General features: G+C 35.8%; 1 protein-coding gene across 1 annotated transcript in view; it reads left to right on the top strand.

Moving 5' to 3' along the window:
• Positions 1-19,513, top strand: part of Lrrc72 (leucine rich repeat containing 72) — a 33,488-nt gene that overhangs the window by 12,368 nt on the left and 1,607 nt on the right. The window contains exons 3-7 of the mRNA XM_074065080.1: positions 6,466-6,547; positions 7,832-7,942; positions 14,872-14,961; positions 15,939-16,091; positions 19,302-19,329. Of these exons, the coding sequence (XP_073921181.1) occupies positions 6,466-6,547; positions 7,832-7,942; positions 14,872-14,961; positions 15,939-16,091; positions 19,302-19,329 (464 nt within the window). The remainder of the gene's footprint in view (positions 1-6,465; positions 6,548-7,831; positions 7,943-14,871; positions 14,962-15,938; positions 16,092-19,301; positions 19,330-19,513) is intronic.

A 19,513-nucleotide genomic window follows, 5' to 3' on the forward strand; every position in this document is an offset into this window, starting at 1 on the left:
AGAGTTGCAGTTAGTAAATTTTTTTTAAATAGTGATGTCTATAATTGTGTTTATTCAATTGTCATATTTGAGCCAATATTCTGGCTTGATTGACTAATAAAATTACAAGTTGGGATAAGGAATCTCTCCACTGTCTTCTTGTTTACAGAGTAGCTATTGAGGAGTATAAAGGCATCCTGACTCCTGATCCTTAAGCAAGGGGTGTGTGTGTGTGTACACGCTTGTATGCACGTGTGTATGTGTGTGTTTCCTGCCTGCAGACCAAACATTCTCTCCTCTTTGTCTTCAGTGTTCTTGTATTTTACAATGGTGTTCATTGGTATGAGTATATTTTCATCTATTGTGCTAAATTTGGGGAAATTTCTATCTAAAAACTCATGCTGTTAAATTTTGGGAAATTTTCTTGAGATATTTTGATTTCTTTCTCTTCCATGTCCACTGTTCTGTTTCTGGAACCTCTTTATATATATTTAACTACTGGACTTGTTCTCAGTTTTTCTTATGTTTTCCTATTTCTCATTCTTTTCTTTGTAACTTTGCTCTACTTTCTGGAACAGTTGCTCAACTTTCTCTTCCAATTCTGATTTTCTGTTAGTTGTTTTCACAACTACATCACCAAATACCTGAGACAGACAACATAAAGAAGGAAAGATTTGCTTCAGCTCACTCTTTCAGAGGCCTGGTGACTTGGCCCATGTACTGGGGAGAAATACAATGAAAATGGGCACATTTGGAGGAAAAAGCTGTTCACCTCATGTCAGAGAGGAAGCAGAGAGCGAGAAAGGAAGTGAGGGAATCAGGTATTGCTGTCAGGGTCATGCCCCCAGTGAACTGCTTCTTCCAACTAGGCCCCACCTCCTAAAGTTTCTCAAAATAGAGACATCAGCCTAGGACCAAACATTCAACACATGAGCCTATGGGAAACATCCCATATTCAAACCATAACACCTTTTAATTAGAACCATAACTTCTTTTAATTCCACTTATAAATAAGAACATATGATATTTGGCTTTCAATGCCTGGTTTATTTTATTTAGCACAATGTCCTCCATGTTCCCCATGTTGTCAGAAATGATGGGATTTCCTTTTAAGACTGAATAAGTACTCCATTGTGTATATGTACCAAATTTTCTTTATCCATTCATCCACTGAAGAGCACTTAGTTTAATTCCATATCTTGGCTACTGTGAATAATGCTGCAGTGTCTTGGGAGTGTGGATATCCTTTGGACGTGCTGATTTCAATTCCTTTAGATATATCCTCAAAAGTGTGATTGAAATGCTAATTCTACTTTTGAGATTTTGAGAAAATTTCATACCGTTTTCCATAATGACTCTACTAACTTACTTTCCCATCAACACTGTATAGAAATTCCCTTTTCTAGAGTATGATGCATGCAATTTTCTATGGTTTTTTTTTTTTTTTTTACAGCATTATCTTTGCTGTACTCTTGCTAATGGCTACTACATTTTAATTTATTTGCTTCCCTACTTAACATTAGTGATTCTAATTTCAGTTTTTCCTTTGTTTTGCTTTCATTTTTTACTCATGTAGCATTGGTGAAGGATCAAGGAATATGATACAAGGTAGAATAAACATTAATTCTGTGCATTCTTTGGTAATTATTTTTTTGTAACTACAAAGCTTTACTGCAAATTTATGCATTTCATTAGAATCAGTTATCTATGTTTGTGGGATCTCCTAAACATAATTGTGAATTATTTAAAAATGTAGCATCATAACTGCATTCCTAACTAAAATTAGTATGTCTGTTTTTGTATCTTTATGCTGTATTTTAACACTTTGAATTACTTATGCTATTTTGCTTTGATTTAAAATGGCTCAAATAGAAAAGCAGTTACATTCATATTAAGATAGTGTACAAAACTGTAAATAAAATGTTTATGGTGAATTGTCTTTTTAAAAAAATTCCCTTTTCTGCTTTCTTCACATCCTCACAAACACTTATCTGTCATCATTTTTAATAAAAGCCATTCTAATATATATGAGGTAATAAATCATTGTGATTTTAATTGGCATTTCCCTAATGATTAATGATTAAATTTGAGTGAATTTTTTGTGTGTGCTACTAGAAATTTGCATGCTAAGCAAGTGCTCTCCACTTGAGCCACACTCCCCATCTTATGTTTCTGTATTTTTTGTTTCTGTTTTTGAGAAAGGGACTTACTAACTTTGCCAGGGCTGGCTTCAAACTTGTGATCATCCTGTCTGAGTGGCTGGGACTATAGTCATGTACCATGATGCTGGCTATGGTTGAGTACAGCTTTGGCCATTCATGTGTTCTTCTTTTGAACAATATTTAAGTCTTTTGCCCATTTTTTAATTATGTTGTTTTCTTGCTATAGAGATTTTTGAGTTCCTTATGTATTTTTATATTAATATCTTATCAGATATATGGCTTGCAAATATTTTTCCCATTCTGTGTGAACTGTCTCTTTATTTTGTTAATCATTTCTTTTGCTATGTAGAAGCTTTTTTAGTTTAATGCCATCTCATTTGTCTATTTTTACTTGTGTTACCTGTATTTTTAGTGTTATAGCCAAAAAATTGTTGCTCAGGCCAATGTCACATACTTTTTCCTCTAACAGTTTTAGTTTTAGGTCTTATATTTATGTCTAATTCACTTACAGTTAACTTTCATATATGTTGTTAGATAAAGATCCAATTCCATTCTTCTGCATGTGGATAGCCAGTTTTTCTAACATTTATTGAAGATTCTGGCCTTTACCTACGTGTGTTCTTGGCACCTTTGTCAAACACCAGTTGATATAAACACATGGGTTCGTTTTTTGGGATTTCTCTCTTGTCCCTTTGTTCAGAGTGTCTCTTCTTAAGCCAGTACCAGGCTGTGTTGCTCATAATTGCTTCACATAATGTGTCTTGAAATCAGGGAGTAAAATGCCTCCAGCTTTATTCGTTTTACTCAATAATTATTTTTTTAGCTTTTTGGGGGTCTTTTGTGGTTCCATGTAAATCTAAGGGTAGATTTTTCTATTCCTAAAAAAGTGAGAATGGAAGTTTGATAGGGTATTTTGGATATTTTCACAATATTTGTTTTTCCAAGTCATGGACATGGGATATCTTTCCATTTATTTGTGTTTTCTTTAATTTCTTTCATCAGTGCTTTACTATTTTCAGTATATAGTCTTTTATCTCCTTTGTTAAATTTACATGTAAATACTTCTGGTTGCTATTGCTATTGTAAATGGTGTTTTTAATTTCCTTTTTATATAGTTTCTTATTAGTATAGAATAATGCAACTAATTTTTATATGCTGATTTTGTATCCTATAACTTTATAAAATTTATCAGTTTTAATCAGTTTGTCTATGTGTGTGAGTGTGTTTATAGTCTTTAGCATTTTATTTTTGCTTTCTTTTTTGGAGGAAAGTTACTAGGGACTGAACTTGGGGTCTTATGACAAGCGCTCTCTCACTTGAGCCATGTCCCAGCCTTTATCCTTTAACTAATTTTCCATATAAGGTCTCACATTTATGCCAGGAGCTGGCTGAATCCTTTTATTTATACTTCCCATGTAGCTGGGATGGCAGGTTTTTTCGCTTTCCATTCTACTTTCCCTCCTCCCTCTTGCCTCAACAAACAATATACCAATAACCATGGTCCGGGGATGTTAATGCTCGTGGGAAAACTATGAGCCTGCAATCAAGATGAAACTGTCAATTTTATTAGTGTTCTTGTGTTGATGAGTAATGCAAGAAAAACTAGTCTCAACTAATAGTGTCTTAGTAATGTGTGGTCGGCAGGTAACTAAATGAAGAGTCATGATTTCCACTGGTGTTCTTTTCCTATACTGATGTTAAGTGTGGTTATTATTAGAGCAAGGAATAAGGGGAAGAAGAACAGAAGGCAGTGAATTACTGTAGGAGTGGGTGAGGGGCAGTAGGGAAAGTATACAGGGACAGGAAGCCAACTGGAACTCTCACTTTCCTGCCTAGATTGTTTCTCCTACCTTGAGGAAACATGGCTTATTTCATGCTTTAATGAGAACTATGGTAAATTACTGCTGGTTCTGCAGACTGAGTGCTGACATAATGTGGTAGTGAAGATAAGTCTGGGAAGTGAGGAGATGAACAGTACAAATGCTTTTTATAGCATTGTAAATTGGGTGTGTTGCCATTGTAAAAAGAAATTCATCAAAGAAAGCGAGCGATTTTCAAACTTTGGATGCATGCTAAAATGGCTTCTGAAATAATCGAAGAACATTTATTTTCCATAAATCCTCACTATCAGATAACCCATCTATTTAACTGAATCTATTCGTCAAGTAATAAAATAGTTTTATTTAACTAATAATAGTTTCTATAAGATTTAGAAAAATTAATAGCCATAAGCATATATTTCCATATATATAAAGTACTTAATACTTGATCAATAACTATTTCATGAGAAATTTCTCCTTGCTAGATCCTGTATTAAATAATTATGATATCATTCTTTTTAAAAAGCCTACAGAAGGTATTACTCTTTCATTTAACTTATCTCTCACAACATAACTACCCCTCCTCTATGGCTCTCCCATGTCTCAGCATAATTCAAACAAATATGTGAAAATGTATCAAGGTTATAGAGTTGACTTTTTGTTAAAAAAGGGGGGTTCTTTGTGACATCTCCATATAGTATATACTGTACCTCCATTTGGTGTATCTCCTCCATTACTCTCCCTCTTCTTCCCCTCCCTTTCTCAAAATGATGTCAGCAAATTTCAATGCTCCATATTCATACATGTTTGGAAAGTGCCTCAACCATGTTCACCTTTCTTTTCTCTCTTCATTTACCCTCCCCCTCCTGCTATTGTCCTCCTTTTAATATGAGAGTCAACTTTTTAAAAATGTGGTGCTCCTTGTTGGGTAACAGAAGGATTTGTGATATACAGTTTAACATTGAATGCCTCATGTCATGTGTACAGCACTTAGTGGTTCTTCTGGGGAATTCTCAAGACAGTACTTTTGACTATTTCTAATTCATACACACTGAACTTTAAACAAAATCATACAAGTAAGATGCAACTTCATATTGTTAGGAAAGCAGGTAGAAAAGGTAAGATATTGGAGAACTATGGCTACTTAAGGAAAACACAAAGCTCCAGTGATGGAGTGGTTCATTTTACAAGTCAAATAAAATGTTGAAGTGGTCAAGAAAATGGAAGTTCATAACAGGTCCTGTCTGGGGATTGGTTCCCGTGGGAGAGGGAGGATATAAGGAACAGGTATAGGAAGGTGAATATGTGACAATGGAAAGATGAGATTGTTGAAACTATTCCAGGAATAGGGCGAGGGGGAACAAAGTAGAATGATGGAAGGGGTGAATTCAATGATGACATAATATAAGAACTTTTGTAAATGTCACAACAACAATACAATAATAAAAAAATGTAAAAAAAAACAAAAAGGAAGTTCATAAATACAAGTGTTGTCAGGACAGGCCTTGTTTTAAAAAAACAATGAACTGCAAAATAATAGAAGTAATAGATTATGTCTGCCTTGTCCCTAGTTGTGGCTGGTGGTTTGTTAGCACCAGGCCTGACTGGCAGAGTTGCCTCCTTTGTCTGTTCAGATCACAGAGTCCCTTGGCAACACTGTGTACCTGAAGGATAGTGAAACAGAGCAGGAGAAATGGTTCATAGACTGGGGCAACAAGAGAGCTCTGAGTTAGACTGTTATTCAGGAGACTGGAATCAAAATGTTGGAACAGGTACAAGTCCAGAGAACACAAAACTGGAACAAAACAGAACAAGGAAACAGTCATGAGATGCAAGGAGGTGAAAGAATGGTTTCATCAAATCTCTGGAATTGTGAAAACGTACCGTGTGGCCCACGCATGGATGGTTTGGTATGTCTTCTGGCCTGGGGCTACTCCTTAAAAATAATCAGAAAAGTACTGGGAAGAAAGGACAGGCAGGCAAAGGGAAATCATGACTCATACAGATGCAGAAGTGGCCAGGCACCATCTGAGGGGAAAGTGCTTGTCTCACAATAATAATAGATCGTGGATTAACAGATGTGTGGAACCAGATCCAGTGAGACCATGTAGGCAGCAGAACTGGTAGAAATATTGTTAGAGCAAAAGCATTAGACCAGATCACAGAGACTTCTAGAGCCAGACAAGGGAGTTTGTTTGAGATGGGCTAAGAGAAACTACTTTTAAGTTGGCTAAAAACATCATTGTCATTACACAGCCCTCAAAGACAATCCAGACATAATTCATACCCCTGTCCAAAAAGTCACAAATAGCTAATAATAGATGCAAAGGTCAAATTTCTATTGTCTTATTAAATATATATCTATAATTATAATTTAGATATAAATATAATATAGATATAAAAATATATCTATAGTTATAATTTAGATATACATATGATATGGATATAAATATATATCTATAATTATTATAGAAAGTATAATGTTTTCTAACTTTCATTTTCAGCTCCATGGGATAGGATTTTTAACTAGAAACTATTGTCTGACAGAACTATATCTAAACAACAATGCAATATTTGAGATACAAGGTATGTTTTAAAGTTTCTTTGTTGGTTAAATAAATTTTCAATTAGTAACTTTCAACTAATGCAATTGCAAGTGACATACAAAAATCTACTTTAACGTGTCTTTTGGAACTATGTGATGGAATCTATTTTTTCAATGTTGTTACATACATTTCATTTTAATAAATGTGCATCTAGATTACTTTTCTAGCTCAATGTTATGTGTCTTATTCAAGATTAAAAAGAATCATTTGTTACTATAGGAAGCTTCCATTTTGCTGCACAGTTGAACACAAACTAATACAGTATAAACCAATTTTAATAATATTTGGCAACATTAATAAATATAAAGTCCTTATAAGTAGTCTTAAAAGTTTTTACTGGCTGTAATTTTTACCAGCCAAATTCCTGTTTCCACTCTGGGTTAATTTTATATGTGCAACATTCTCTAAGCTGATAATTTCAAGCCAGGTATAAAAGTTTATGACATGCCACGATCATGAAATATGATCAGCTGCAGAATGAAACACTTTTCTTTAATATGCTATATCATGGAATGAAAATGCCATAAATTTTATTAACTACCATAATTTCATATACCGTTAAGAAAGAAAATATTTTAAATTAATATATGATGTTACTGTCACATACTCATCCCTCTTCCATGTATGTCTGAAAAAAAATGGGGGAATGTGTAATTTCGAGACAACAAAAATGATATGAATATGTAGTTTCTTTATTGTACAAGGACATTACTTAACTGAAGGCATTGAATTAGTTGAGTAATTATTCCCTTGATTGGCATTTTAAATCTAAGTAACATTAGCAAACAAACACACACACTCACACACCACAAAAACCAACAAAAAGAAGAAGAAGCCAGGTGTGGTAGTGCAGGCCTGCAATTCCAGTACTCGGGAGGCTGAGGCAGGAGGATGGCAAGTTTGAGGCCAGCCCCAGCTATACAGCAAGACCTGTCTCAAAAACAAAAAACAAAATAAAACAAAAAGAACGAAAACAACCCTCCAAACTCAAATAAGAAAAATCATTGCTCCAGAAAAACAAGTGGCACAAAAACAGTCATAAGAAAGGACTCTATATTCCAGTATCACAATTGGTTATTTAATTTTTGTACTTTGTTGTATTTTAATAATAATTCATGATATCATTATCCTTTTACCAGCTGTAATATATTTTCTTGTTTAGTTAGCATGTCTAATTAATGTTAAGTTGTTTGCTTTCATTTGTTAATTTAAAAAAATAAACAATAAACTAAAAAAAGTTTTAATTTTGCGGAAACATCTGTAGGCCTTCATTACTTGCCTTCCTTGCATATACTCCTGCTGCACCACAACGAAATGACGGACATCGATGCCACAGTGAAGGAATTGAAGGGCATGCTGAAGCTGAAGACCCTAAGTATCTATTTGTACTTTTATATGATCAAAAACATATGAAGTAAAATACTGGTAACTGGAGACATTTTTCTGAAGTTTAAGATTACAGGAACCATATTTGTAACTAAAATACTGAGATATCCTTAAAACATGACTAGATTTTTTTTCTGGTGGTTTGAACTCAAGATGTCTATTGAGCTATGTCTCCAGCCCTTTTTGTTTTAAGAGTTGTTTTATAGATAGTCTCATATTTTTTTGTCCAGACCAGTCTTGGACTGTGATCCTCGTACCTAGGCCTCCCACATAGTTGGGATTATAGAACACATCACCACTTGAATTTTGTGTTGAGATAGGTCTCCTTTTTGTGGGGGCTGCCCTCAAACCACCACCCACCCACCTCCCAAGTAGGTGGAACTACAGGCATCAGCCATTGCGCCTGGCCCAGTTTTATTCTTTTTTTAAGACATGCTTTTGATAAAAACAACAGGGAGAAAATACTTATTTGTGAATTTATATGACACGTCAGATGAAAATGACAACATGTTTAAGTCTGTGCTTTTGGTTTTATCTCACAACTAAGTTTTAACATATATTGTATGATTCCACTTATATGAAATATCCCAAATAGACACATCTATAGAGGAAACTGGTTTTAAGGAGCTTAGTGTTCACTCAGGACTGGGGAGAGGAGGAAATTGGGGGTTGATAACTAAATAGTAAGAACTATAGGTCTTCTTTTGGGGGTGATAAAAAGTTGTAAAATTGATTATGGTGATAAGTTGCACAGCTTAGTGAATATGCAAAATGCATGGATTGTATATTTTAAGTGGGTGAATCATATGGTATGTAAAGTATATGAGCAACAAGCTACATTCATACGTATTGAATCGCACCCAGCAAGGAAATGGCTTCATTGTTGAAAAGAAATTTGTCTAGAATAGGTTAAGAATCTGCTTGTGGTATCGACGGGTTACTAAACACGCACACAACTGGAATATAAGACAAATGTTTCTAGGGGTACATGGTGAAAGAGCCTCAGATCCAGGTTTTCAGACTTTAGAGTGTGGAGAGCTCATTGCAGGTCATGAAATAATCAGTTTTCCTGGACTCACATTCTCTTCATCGGTCAGAACTCTCAGAGTCAGCGTTTTGAGTACGTGTGACCTAGGTTGGTGGTGAAGGGTCTGATCAGACCAACAGGTAGAGAAAAGTGACTTCCGTAGACTCTACTGTTATCAGTAACAGCTGCGGGACTGTAGAGGAATGATTCATGTGATCATAGGTACTCTTTAAATCCAAATATTACAATCACAGAATCATAGCAAGGTCATACAGTTCCATGATGATTTTGGAAATGTGATAAGGCCATCTCCTGTTGGAATTTTTCTGATACTCTCTGACAAGCTCAGGATTGCCCTTCCATGCTGAACAAATGCTTCTGTGATTAAAGGACTAGTGCTACATGTGAGACACTTTCTTCTCTTTGCTTTTCTATAACATGGGATAATCTCTCAGAACTGCTGCAAACATTGAGATAACTCTGCAGAGCACCTCTTAAGAAAACATTTCTTTCCATTGATGTTATTTTGAAGTAGCAAAAAAAATTTTTTTAAAGTATTGTGTATTATGTAAATTAGGTAATTAAGAAGTTGCAGTTTAGAAATTCTGCATATAGACTCAATAAAATAAAACAGATTTTTGTTGGTTTTGGTGAGACCGAAGTTTGAACTCAGGGCTTCACACTCACAAAGCAGATGCTCTACCACTTGAGGCTCGTCTTCAGTCTATTTACTGTGGTTATTTTGGAGATGGGTGTCTCATGAACTATTTGCCCTGGGCTGGCCTTGAAATGCCATCCTCCCAATCTCAGCCTCCCAAGTAGACGTGAAGAAATATTTTAAATAACAGTCATTACAGTAACACGTTTGAATGTTTTTTCTATTGAGAAAATGTCTTCTTATTTCTTACCAAAGTCTTTACAGCAGTCTTATGATGTGATTAGTATTATTCCCTCTTCAGTGGTGGAAATGCAAAGCATACAGATTTAACCAAACTACCAAGGAATGTGTAAACTTCAATTCATACTTTGTTTCATTACCATTTATTTATTCATTCATTCAATAAGTACAATTTATTCATTCATTCAATAAATATGTATCACACATTCATTATCTGACCCTCTACAAGAAAACAGAACACCAGTCTGTACTTTTTATGGATCTCACAATTTTACAATTCACAGCCTAAATAGTTCTTAGAGAGTTGAAGATGCTTGATGCAAACTACTTGAACAATTTACTATATGTAAAAACTCCACAATTTAAGCAAATTTATGTTATAAAACAACACTCAGAGAGTAGTAAACAAGGATGGCCCATGAGTAGTGAACAATAGTGGACAGGGCTATGCCCTGAGTCAAGGTGCCCAATCCAGACTGAGTAGACACTGAAATCCAACCCGTACCCTAATTGTGAAGAAGGGTGTGCACAGAACTGTGGTAGTCCTGGTGGGGGGAAGGGAGATGGATGGAATGTCCTTGTCATTTTTGAAGGCCAACCAAATAATATAATGTCCATATTATTCCTGTCATGACTATTAAAATGAGCACCACTTAAAATCGTAATGATGTAATTCAACTTATAACTATAATTATCCCAACTGAGAATCTTGTCATGGGGTCATTTTTTTAAAATAGAGAAAATGCTATGTCTAATTAAAAAAAAAAAATAAAGAATAAAGAAAAAGAAAATTCTTGGTAGCAAATATTCACATTTTAATCTCATGTCCCATTTTGATTCAAGATGTATTATGAAAAATGCTTGCATTTACTAGACTGTGAACATTACTTGTGCAGTTAAGTCCTCAGCTTAAGTTTCTATGAGCTTCATTTGCAATCATAGACTAGATTCAGCTCATTAACTAAAATGAGAAAACCATGTATTTTCAAATGTTGCAGTTTTTGTCATTTCAAGTAGGAAAACCATATAAAAACCTAAAGTGCTATTATTATTGCACTTTAATTACAAGTTCTTCAGAGGGTGAGAAAACAGCCTGAAGGATAACCTCTAATCCATTTCAGCATTGCATCCTCCACTGGCATTTATGAGGAGAAGTGCCAAGTGATTGCCCAAGGGACACATGGCTGGGAGCTTCAGGGAGGCCTGAAACTAGCTTCAGAGTGTGAGGTCCTGGTGACTGGAATTCCTGTCTTCCAGGCAAGTGAGGGGCCCCACCTTTTCTCTCCAGGAGGTCTACCTTTCCTGGCTTCCCTTTCTAACTCCATTTTCCTGTTGCCTTCCCTCCTCCAGCTTCTTTCTAAATCAGAATCCACATGTGTCAAAGACCCACTTGATGGATGACGACTTTCACTCACCTTCGGACTTCCTGCCCTTTTTTTTGAGCACTGAGGGAAAAAACATAACCACCAACAAAAACACTGAACACATTCTATTCTTAACTTCTTCATTCTCTGCATTTCTTGTTTTCTCTGTTTCATTAAGCTCTGCTCTTGGGAAGAACAGTTAGACTTCTACATTCATAATTGTTACCATGTATTGCCAGTGGGTCTCCCAGAATCACCACTGGGAAAAGGAGTTCAGTCTTTTAAGAGAGGTACTTAAAAGGTACTTCTTTTAAACATCCTTTGCTCTTGCCATCAGCAGTGGCCCCCATGTACTTTGCATAACAAAAAGGCAGAGGTGAAGAGGCTGCTGGGGGATATGTGATCTCAAGGGTCCTTCATTTGAGCCTCTGCTTATAGTGAGCTTCAGTTGGGGCCACATCTTCCAAACAACAAAATCATACACCAAACTGGAAGAACTGACTGTCTCACTATGGTTCAAGCTGAAAAGACAATGTTCCCATCCTTCCAACTTTCATCACCTCCTGCTTTATCCCAGCCTGCCTTTTAAAACCAAGGGTGATATTCATACTTAGTAAATGCATGTGTTGTGTGTTGTGTGATGTTGTATAAGTTAAAATAAAATAGTAATAATAACAATGGAAGGATGCTGAATTGTCTAAGTAACTTTGATCCAGAACCTCAAAATCTAGGAGTCTGATCATAGGCAGTTGAACTTCTTTCACAGGCTATTCTAAGTTAACTCTCTATATCACCCTGTCCATCTGTTAAAGTGGGTATTTTGATCTCTGTTAATTACATCAGCTTTCTTCAAAGGTACCTTAAGAACATTTGGGTACATTTAAATGATGATTGTTTAAATTATGCTTCAAAAGTTTAAAAATGTAACTACAGCCAATTACTCAAATGACTGTATCTCTTACTTCTCTCTCTCTCCCTCTCTCTCTCTCTCTCTCTCATTAAGAAGTAGCTTCACACATGTGACTCATGTCGCTCAAGCTTGTGCAGCAAGGTGGTAGAGACATTTTGATATATTATTGGGTAGTTGTAAATTGCTCAGACTCTGAATCCCAAATTAAGATAAGCAAGACAGTGCTGGCGCCAGTGAGGTGTACTCTGTAAGTAGCCTAGAGGGAAGGTGGATTAAATCGTATTAACCTATTGAAAGTGAAAGTGTAAGCAATTTTGCTTCATAGTTTCTAAAGGAATGTGCCCATACATCATAGAAGGCTTTCAGAACATTCAGACACAGGAAACTGATTTCATATCTTAGAAACTTAATTTATGGTAATTTTAGAAGCACCCATCCAAAACTCATAAATCCAAATTGTTAAATGTTTAATACTACAAAAGGAAAAAAAAAGTTGAAAATAAAATTGCTTCCTTCTAAAATTTAAGAGCTAGGAAAAAATGAACAATAATAAAGTTTTAAATGCCTTTCAAACTATTTAGCTCATTTTCTTTTAATTACTGTACACAGAGGCTGGGCCAATAGCTCAGTTCTCTGACTTTCTGTCACTCAGGTTCTGCTTTAGATGAGCTGAGTGGTGAATCACAACCAGTTTATAATATAGAGATACCTTGCTAATAAGCAATGTGATGTAAATCCAAGTTTGGTGTTTTGCTAAACTGAAGCTAGAGCTTTAAATTTATATAAAGAGGTTACTTGACTAAGAATTAAGAGAAAAAGCAAAGAAAGGAAGTGAGTCAGTAATATTTTCCTAGTGAAAAGATAGTGTGAAACGTACATGAAGAGTAAATGTCATTGAAAGTACATTTTCATTAACATAGCATGAAAAGGAGACTGACTCCCAGCTGCTGTAATGTATGGCATGGTGATGAGGCATCGGCTGTGATTTCCCAAGACAGTAGCCACGAAGCAGACTTCTGCAGTAAAGCATTTGTGACACTTTCTTCCTCCTAAATGCTCATTAAAAACAATTGTGTTTTGCTTTGGTATCCTTGAAGTGTCCTTTGCTTTCTCTGGCCCAAACTAAAATGCAGGTTCCCTGTGGATCTTTTAAAATCTGTCCTTATTACTAGTTTAAAATACATCCGTTCTATTCCCAGTTCTGTAGTTATAATTACTCCCAATTTATGGTCCTTTTCTTTTAAGAATAAAATTCAAACCATTTTTTTTGTCACTTAAAAGATCTTGAAATTTTTCTTTCATTTTTCCTCTTATTTCCCCCAATACATGTTTCCTTTCTTTTCAAGTTTTTGTTGCTCCTGGTTCTACATTTTCTTTTATGCCTTTCCTCATTCTTTTAACTTTGGTTCCTTATGAACCAGGTGTCTTCCATTGCTTATTTTATGCCCCTTTAAAGCTCATGTTTTCCACAGGGAATAGCTATATATAAGGATTTTACAAGCCAGGAAAATTTGTGTTTATGCAAGAAGTATCATGATGTTTTATTGCCTACAGAGGAAACATCCAGATTGTTGATTTTTTTTTTCAGTTTTTTGCTAGTTTGTTTTTTTAAGCATGTCCCTCTCAATCTCCTTTGTGTGGCAAACTGTGCACTATAAATATTAATCAGTTTTTTTCTGGGTTTCTAATGCTTGATATTCTCATTCTGTGGTTAAATTCTGTATTTTATAAATAGTCGACAGCCTTACTCTTAAATTTAGCATATGCATTAAAGGAGCCACATTTTGTTGAGTGATGGTTTGTGCAATAGTTGGAGCTCTTTCTGCTACTGCCATCTAGTGGTTCTTCACGCTACGTGTAATTTTTGGAAGTATTTTCTAGAAATTGCATGGAAGCAATCTAAAGATCCCCAACTGGAAATCAGAAAAGCTTTATTTCACAAGGAATTGAAATAATCCATTTAGTATTATCTAGGATGAACAGACAAAACGATTTACTTGAAAATAAAATCCTCACAACTTCTAGTTGATGTATTTTTAAATGCACCTGCATGTTGACTCTTGAGGGAATGTGGCAGCATGAGTGCCAGGAGCTCCTCTGCACCCACATGCCTCCTCCTTGGTCACTGTACTGAAGAGTCAGGGTCATCACATCTCCTAGCTCCTGCACACTAGGCTCTCAGAGCTGCCTGTGTCTGACTAGAGGCAGACAAGATGCAGCATCCAGTCTGCTCAACTCTGTTCTTGCTGAGATCCAAATTGCTACTGGCATTTATATATTCTGAACCATGCACAATGCAATGAAGTGGAGTGAGAAGAGTCTACTGGACTAGCATAGTACTTTTCTGCCCCTCTCCACCCAGGAGACCCCCCTCATGACCTTTGAGGCTAGAAGACACCCATAGAGCTGATACCCTGTTTTTCCTGGATAAATTTACTTAAATTTTTCCTCATTTGTGGCAGATTTGGGTCAATGATATGTCCCCAGGACCTACCAGTAAATATTTGTTGAATGAATGAATTTCACAGATAGGAAAATTAAGTGCTATTCTGAATAAGTAAAGGCTTAACGAGGCCTTTGACGTGACCTAAGCAAAACTGTCCCTGTTGTATGTGAAGCCTCACGCTGGACACAAGTCCTGTGATTTCTCCATTTTATCAAGTGGCAAATGAAACTAAGTTTGAAATCTGACATTTTATTTTGGATTCTTCCTTCACAGGTCTGTACCAAAACCCTTTTTGCCAATATAATCTGTATCGCTTATATATAATCTACCACCTTCCGGGAGTGGAGCTGCTTGACCGAAATAGTAAGGTTAACCTCTCTCTTGTAGAGAAATACATGGTAAGGCAGTCTTATAACTCAATGGTTAAAAAATTCAGAAAAGCTTTGAAAATGTGTCTTTGTAAAATAATGCTGTTGAATAAATGGAAGCTTTTCAGTTATTTACTTTGAAACTTTTGCTGTGTGAAACGTGCCTCAGTTCAGATTCATTTCCCTAGCACTTTACAGAAAGGCTATCTAGCTCTCCTCCCCGGCCTGCCTTTGACAGTAACATGTTGCAGGCCAAATCAACTGTCCCCCCGACACATTAGTTTCTTAGCTCAAAAAATGAGCGAATTAGACTAAATCTCCTAAATTCTAAAATTCGTTTTCTTTGAAATTCTGTAATTCATATGTATTAAAGTTGCTAAAATTAATGATAAATTCTCTATAAAAATATCTTCATGCAGTGTACATAAACTTGCATGTTGGGTGTACGTGAGCCACACATGTGCAATCAACCTCAGCGCCTTACATTTTACACCGCTGAGCCCTATCTTACCCTTAAGGGCTACACTCTCCATCTCCCTACCTTTCTAACTCCTTACTTTTCTATACTCTCCATCTTCCTACCTTTCTAGCTCTACAGAACATTCTCAATAACATACTACTGAATAACCTCTTTCCACAAGGAAGTATCAAAACCTCACGGTTATGTCTTCTCTTTCCCACAGCCGCGAGGACAGGCAGGGATGGCCCAGGAACGTCATGCTGGCCACATGTTAGGCAGTCTCTGGTACGCATGAGACTTCAGGGCTAATGATGAGAGTGGCCGTGTGACATGGGGCATGCCTTGAATGCTTGTAAGATTGTGGAATAGCTGTGATAGCCCCTTCATGAATTCACTTTGACAAGACGTTCACACACAGTGCAGTTCAGTTAAATGCATTTCAAGTGTCCAGCTGTATGTTGAATTACTCTGCCTGTCTATTTATAATGCTATTCCTTTTTTGTATCGATCAGAAGTTACAGAAAAAGAAAGAAGATCAATGATTACCATCTTTAACCATAAAAAGGCTCATACCATTCAATCAATAGCATTTGGAGGAAAAGTAGATGCCTCATGGAACCCTAAGCTACCAATAAAACAGAAACCTGTCCAGAGGCCACCTTCAGGTATTGGAAAAAAATGAAACGAATGCTCTTTAAGCTTTTGGCAGACTTGATTATAAAAATAACTTTAATTTAGAAGAAACTATGTACCTATATATATAGCAAAATTATTTCAAATTATTATTTCTAATATTTTTCAAATTTTATAATTTTATTGGTCTAGTTAAAATGTATATGCAACTTTCATTTACATTTGTACATACTAAATTAAATGAAGTAATGTAATAATAAAGATATAATACATTGAAACCCCTCCCCCAGTATCTAGCAGAGTATAAAGGGATCAATAAATAAGCGATACGTATTACTATTATCTCCAGCACAAAAGTATTTCATCAGTGAAGGCTAGAAGTTATTGATGATATAGAAAAAATATTAAGAAGAAATAAAGATCATTGACAGTTTCATTACCCAGAAATAAGCACTAAATATTTTGGCAATACTCACATATGATGTCATTATATGCAAATGTAATGAATATTTTCAGTGATGTTTCATTAGTTGGAAGTTATTTTTTTATTTTTATTTTTTGGTGGTACTGGGGTTTTGACTCAAGCTTTGTACTTGCCATACAGACACTGTACCACTTAAGACACAACTCAGGTCCATTTTGTCCTAGTTATTTTGGAAATGGGGGTCTCATGAACTATTTGCCAGGCTGGCCTTGAACTACAGTTCTCCCAATCTCAGCCTCCCAAATAGCTAGGATTACAGGCATGTATCACCAGAACCCAACCAAGATTTAATTTCTTATATGCTACAGAAATCCAAACAAGCTGGGTGTGATGGTGCACACCTGTTTTTCCAGAACTCAGGAGGCACAGGTAGGAGGATCACAAGTTCAAGGCCAGCCTGGGCTACATGCTGAGGCCTGTCTCAAAACAATAGCAAAAAATAAATGAAAAAGAAAACAAATCCCAATAAAGTGACCAAAAATATGGACAGGATGTTTATGGAAAGAAAGTAATGAAAATAATGATCAAATAAATGCAAATCACAAAAAATCAGGTACTATTTTCACCCATGAGTAGGCAACATTTTTGAAAGACTTACAAAAATGAGAGGAAAGTGCACAATTCATGTTAATAATGACAACAAAAACTGGTTCAGCTGTCTTGTAGATCATAGCTGGTAGTAGCTATTAGTGTATAAAATTTGCAAACCATTTGACATAGAAATTCAATTTGAAATCTCCCCTACAGAAGTGCCTATATGTAGACAAGAAAAATATTATGTATTAGGCCAGCCATTGCACATTTTTTTTGTTTTTTTTTTTTTGGTGAAACCCAGGTTTGAACTCAAGGCCTCGTGCTTGCTAGGAAGGCATTCTATCACTGGAGCCATACTTCCAGCATTTTTGTGCTTTTGTTATTTTTGCAGGTAGGCTCTCACAAGTTTTTACCTGGGCCCAGCTTCAGATTAGGATCCTCTTACTTATGGCCATCTGTGTAGCTGGGATCACAGGCACCATCATTCCTGGAGATGGGTGCTTGCTAATGTTTTACTCTGGCTGGATTTGAACCATGAGCCTCCTGAGGAGCTGGGATTGTAGGCACGAGCCACCTTACCTGTCCTTAGAATGTTTTTATAATAGCAAACGTAGACGATATAATTTAAATGTTGGTTCACCGGGTAGTATTATTTTATGATATATTACTTAATACAAACTATTCCACTACATGATTATTCCATGATAAAGTCGGGATATTTAAAAAGGTATTGGAAAGTATTATCATGTGGGGTAAAAACAAAATAAAATTTTGTCAACAAAAATCTCTAGTCTGGAAATTTACACATGAAACTCTAAATAGTGAACTTTATTTTGGTTGCTGAATATTGAACTGGGGCCTCATACATGCTAAGCATGGCACTCTATCACTGAGCTATACCCTCACTGCTTAATAGTGATACTTCTGATAAGAGAAATTGGAAGGTGAGATTACACTTTCTACCCACTATTTTCCCTGTTATTTATAATCATTGTGAGAAAAAGTGTACTTTTTGTAATTATTTCTTTGTAGAAGAAATCCTGGGAAATCTTGCCATTTACAACAATATGGATAAAGCTGTAGGACATTGTGTTGAGTGAAATACGCCAGACACAGAAAGAAAAATACTGCATAGTATCACCTATATACGAAATTTAAATGGTCAACCTCAGAGAAGCAGAGAATAGAATGGTAGCTGCCAGGGACCGGGCAGAGGGAGAAACAGGGAGATGTTGGTCAAAGGGGATGAAGTTTCAACTATGCAAGATGACTCGATTTTGGAGAACTAATGTAATGTGACTACTGTTAACAATATTTTGGACTTGAAATCTGCTAACGGTAGATCTTAAATGTTTTCATCACCACACATGGCAAAAAAGAAAGTGGCAGCTTTGTGAAATAATGAATATGTGAACTAGCTATGGTGATTGTTTCACTTTATATATAGTTGTACACCTTAAATAAATGTAATTTTTATTTTGCAATTATCCTTCAATAACACTGGGAGAAAAATGTAAAAACTAAGGAGACTGGGGAGCTCAGAAAGGCATGGGAGACTTGCGCAAGCCACAAAGATGCCACAGATCCTCCAAGACAGCAGTTGTGTGTACTTTGCTGCCTGTGGACTGGCAAGGGCTCGTGCTACGGGCTCTAGTGACCCAACAGGTGCTGGGACCATCCAACTCTGGCCTGGCACTAATCCTTCTGGAAAGGAATAAACAAAGTGATGACGAAGCTCCAGGCTTTGAGGACTAGTCCTTGAGCTCTAAAGCTAGGGAGGACAGAAATTCCTAGGATCTGAGATTCCTTTATTTTCTTTCTTTGAAGTTAATGCCAAGAATTCAAATGGGTGAAATGACCCTAAATATTTCTCCGCATTTGGGTTAGTCATTTATAGGTGTATATGCTTTTCAGAAGAAGGATCCACTTCTGCACTATGAATGTCAATATTTTAATTATAAAAATTCCCACTTGGATTCCACTGGCAACTAAGTTGATTAAGCATTCTGTTCTCAGGGATTTAATTAAAGAATTTGCCCCCAAACTTCAGGCAAAACCAACCCTATGTAAGAGAAAATTTCAGCTTTGGGTTAGGAGTCAAGTCATTTTTAATAGATTACTTGAAAGCACAATGCTAGTGCACTGTATTATAGTGTCGTTCCATTATTTTCAAGTGCTAGATAAACATTTGAAAAATACTAATTTAGAATTATTCTTTTTTTAGATTTTGCACTTGCAGATAATGTAGACAAGTAAGTGTTTTTTTACATCTTGACTTTTATTTTCAGATCATTTCATAATTGTCTCTCTAAATTATCCCCAATTTCTAAAATAAATTTTAATAAATAAAAAAAATGACTAGCTCTTCAATAGATGGGAAAATGGCTATGTTTTTTCTATAATAAATGAGTTCTTGCTATGTATTCATATTTGACA

The sequence above is a fragment of the Castor canadensis genome, chromosome 2 (assembly GCF_047511655.1).
Source record: "Castor canadensis chromosome 2, mCasCan1.hap1v2, whole genome shotgun sequence".
Lineage (NCBI taxonomy): Eukaryota > Metazoa > Chordata > Mammalia > Rodentia > Castoridae > Castor > Castor canadensis.